This window comes from Peromyscus leucopus, chromosome 1 (assembly GCF_004664715.2).
Source record: "Peromyscus leucopus breed LL Stock chromosome 1, UCI_PerLeu_2.1, whole genome shotgun sequence".
NCBI lineage: Eukaryota > Metazoa > Chordata > Mammalia > Rodentia > Cricetidae > Peromyscus > Peromyscus leucopus.
In genome coordinates, this window is record NC_051063.1 from 98,376,110 (window position 1) to 98,377,402 (window position 1,293).

Consider the following 1,293-nt stretch of genomic DNA (forward strand, 5'->3'; position numbering starts at 1 on the left):
TTATTTTGCAGTTATTCTCCTGAGAGCCCCTTTGACATCCTTGTTTCTCAGGCTGTAAATGATGGGGTTCAGCATGGGAGTCACTGCTGAATAGAACACTGAAATCATTTTATCCTTTTCATTCATTGTCTTGGAGTTTGGTCTCATGTATGCAAATATTCCTGAGCCATAGAAGAGGACAACAACAATGAGATGGGAACCACAGGTGGAGAAGACCTTGAGCCTCCCCTCCCCAGACTGCATCTGGATCACAGTGGAGATGATGTTCCAGTAGGAGATGAGGATGAGGGAGACAGGTGCTAGGAGGATGATCACACCCATTGCAAAGATGGTCATTTCTGTGCTGTAAGTGTCTGCTGAAGCCAGCTTCAGGAGGGCAGGAGGTTCACAGAAAAAGTGGTTAATGACATTGTTTCCTCGGTAAGGGAGACGCAGTGTGAATGTGGTATCTACCAGGGACACAAACGCACCACTGGCCCAGGACCCTGCAGCCAGCTGGACACATACCCAGTGTGTCATGATGGTGGAGTAGTGCAGAGGCTTGCAGACAGCCACATATCGGTCATAGGACATCACTGCCAGGAGTGCACACTCTGTACACCCAACCAGAAGTAACACGACTATTTGAGTTGAACATCCAGCAAAAGAAATGGTCTTTCTCTTCACCAGGAAGTGGATGAGCACTTGGGGAACTGTGGTGGTAGAAAAGCAGAGGTCTGCAAAGGACAAGTTTCTAAGGAAAAAGTACATGGGAGTGTGGAGTCTGGGGTCTGTGTGGATGAGCACGATGATGAGCAGATTTCCCAGCACAGTGAGCAGGTAGATGAGCAGAAAGAGGGAAAAGAGCAGGACTTGGGTCTGTGGGTCCTGTGAGAGGCCCAGGAAGATGAATTCGATCACTGAGGTTTTATTGTGCTCCCCCATGTATAGCTGTCTCTGTAGAAGACCATCAAGGGCAGAAACATACATACATTGCTTCAGAGCATCTGAGCAACTTATATATTTTATCAATCATAAAATGGGTTACTGATTTTTTTCTCTTCATAGTTTCCATATTCTGTAAGACTGAAATTTTCTTTTGCTCTGTAGTTCTTCTAATGATTGAAAGCCAGTGCTTGTTTTCTCTTTACTTACATTTTTTTTTTTTTTTGGTTTTTTGAGACAGGGTTTCTCTGTGTAGCTTTGTGCCTTTCCTGGAACTCACTCTGTAGTCCAGGCTGGCCTTGAACTCACAGAGATTCACCTGCCTCTGCTTCCCGATTGCTGGGAAAAAGACGTGTGCCACCACTGCCC

At 45.9% G+C, this 1,293-nt stretch overlaps 1 protein-coding gene across 1 annotated transcript; it reads right to left on the reverse strand.

Annotated features, from left to right (window-relative positions):
* LOC114710280 (olfactory receptor 2D3-like) lies at positions 1-927 on the reverse strand. The gene has a single exon (XM_028894384.1). It carries the CDS (start codon positions 922-924, stop codon positions 1-3), a length of 924 nt encoding a protein of 307 aa, XP_028750217.1. The 5' UTR covers positions 925-927.
* Between the last annotated feature and the right edge of the window lie 366 nt (positions 928-1,293).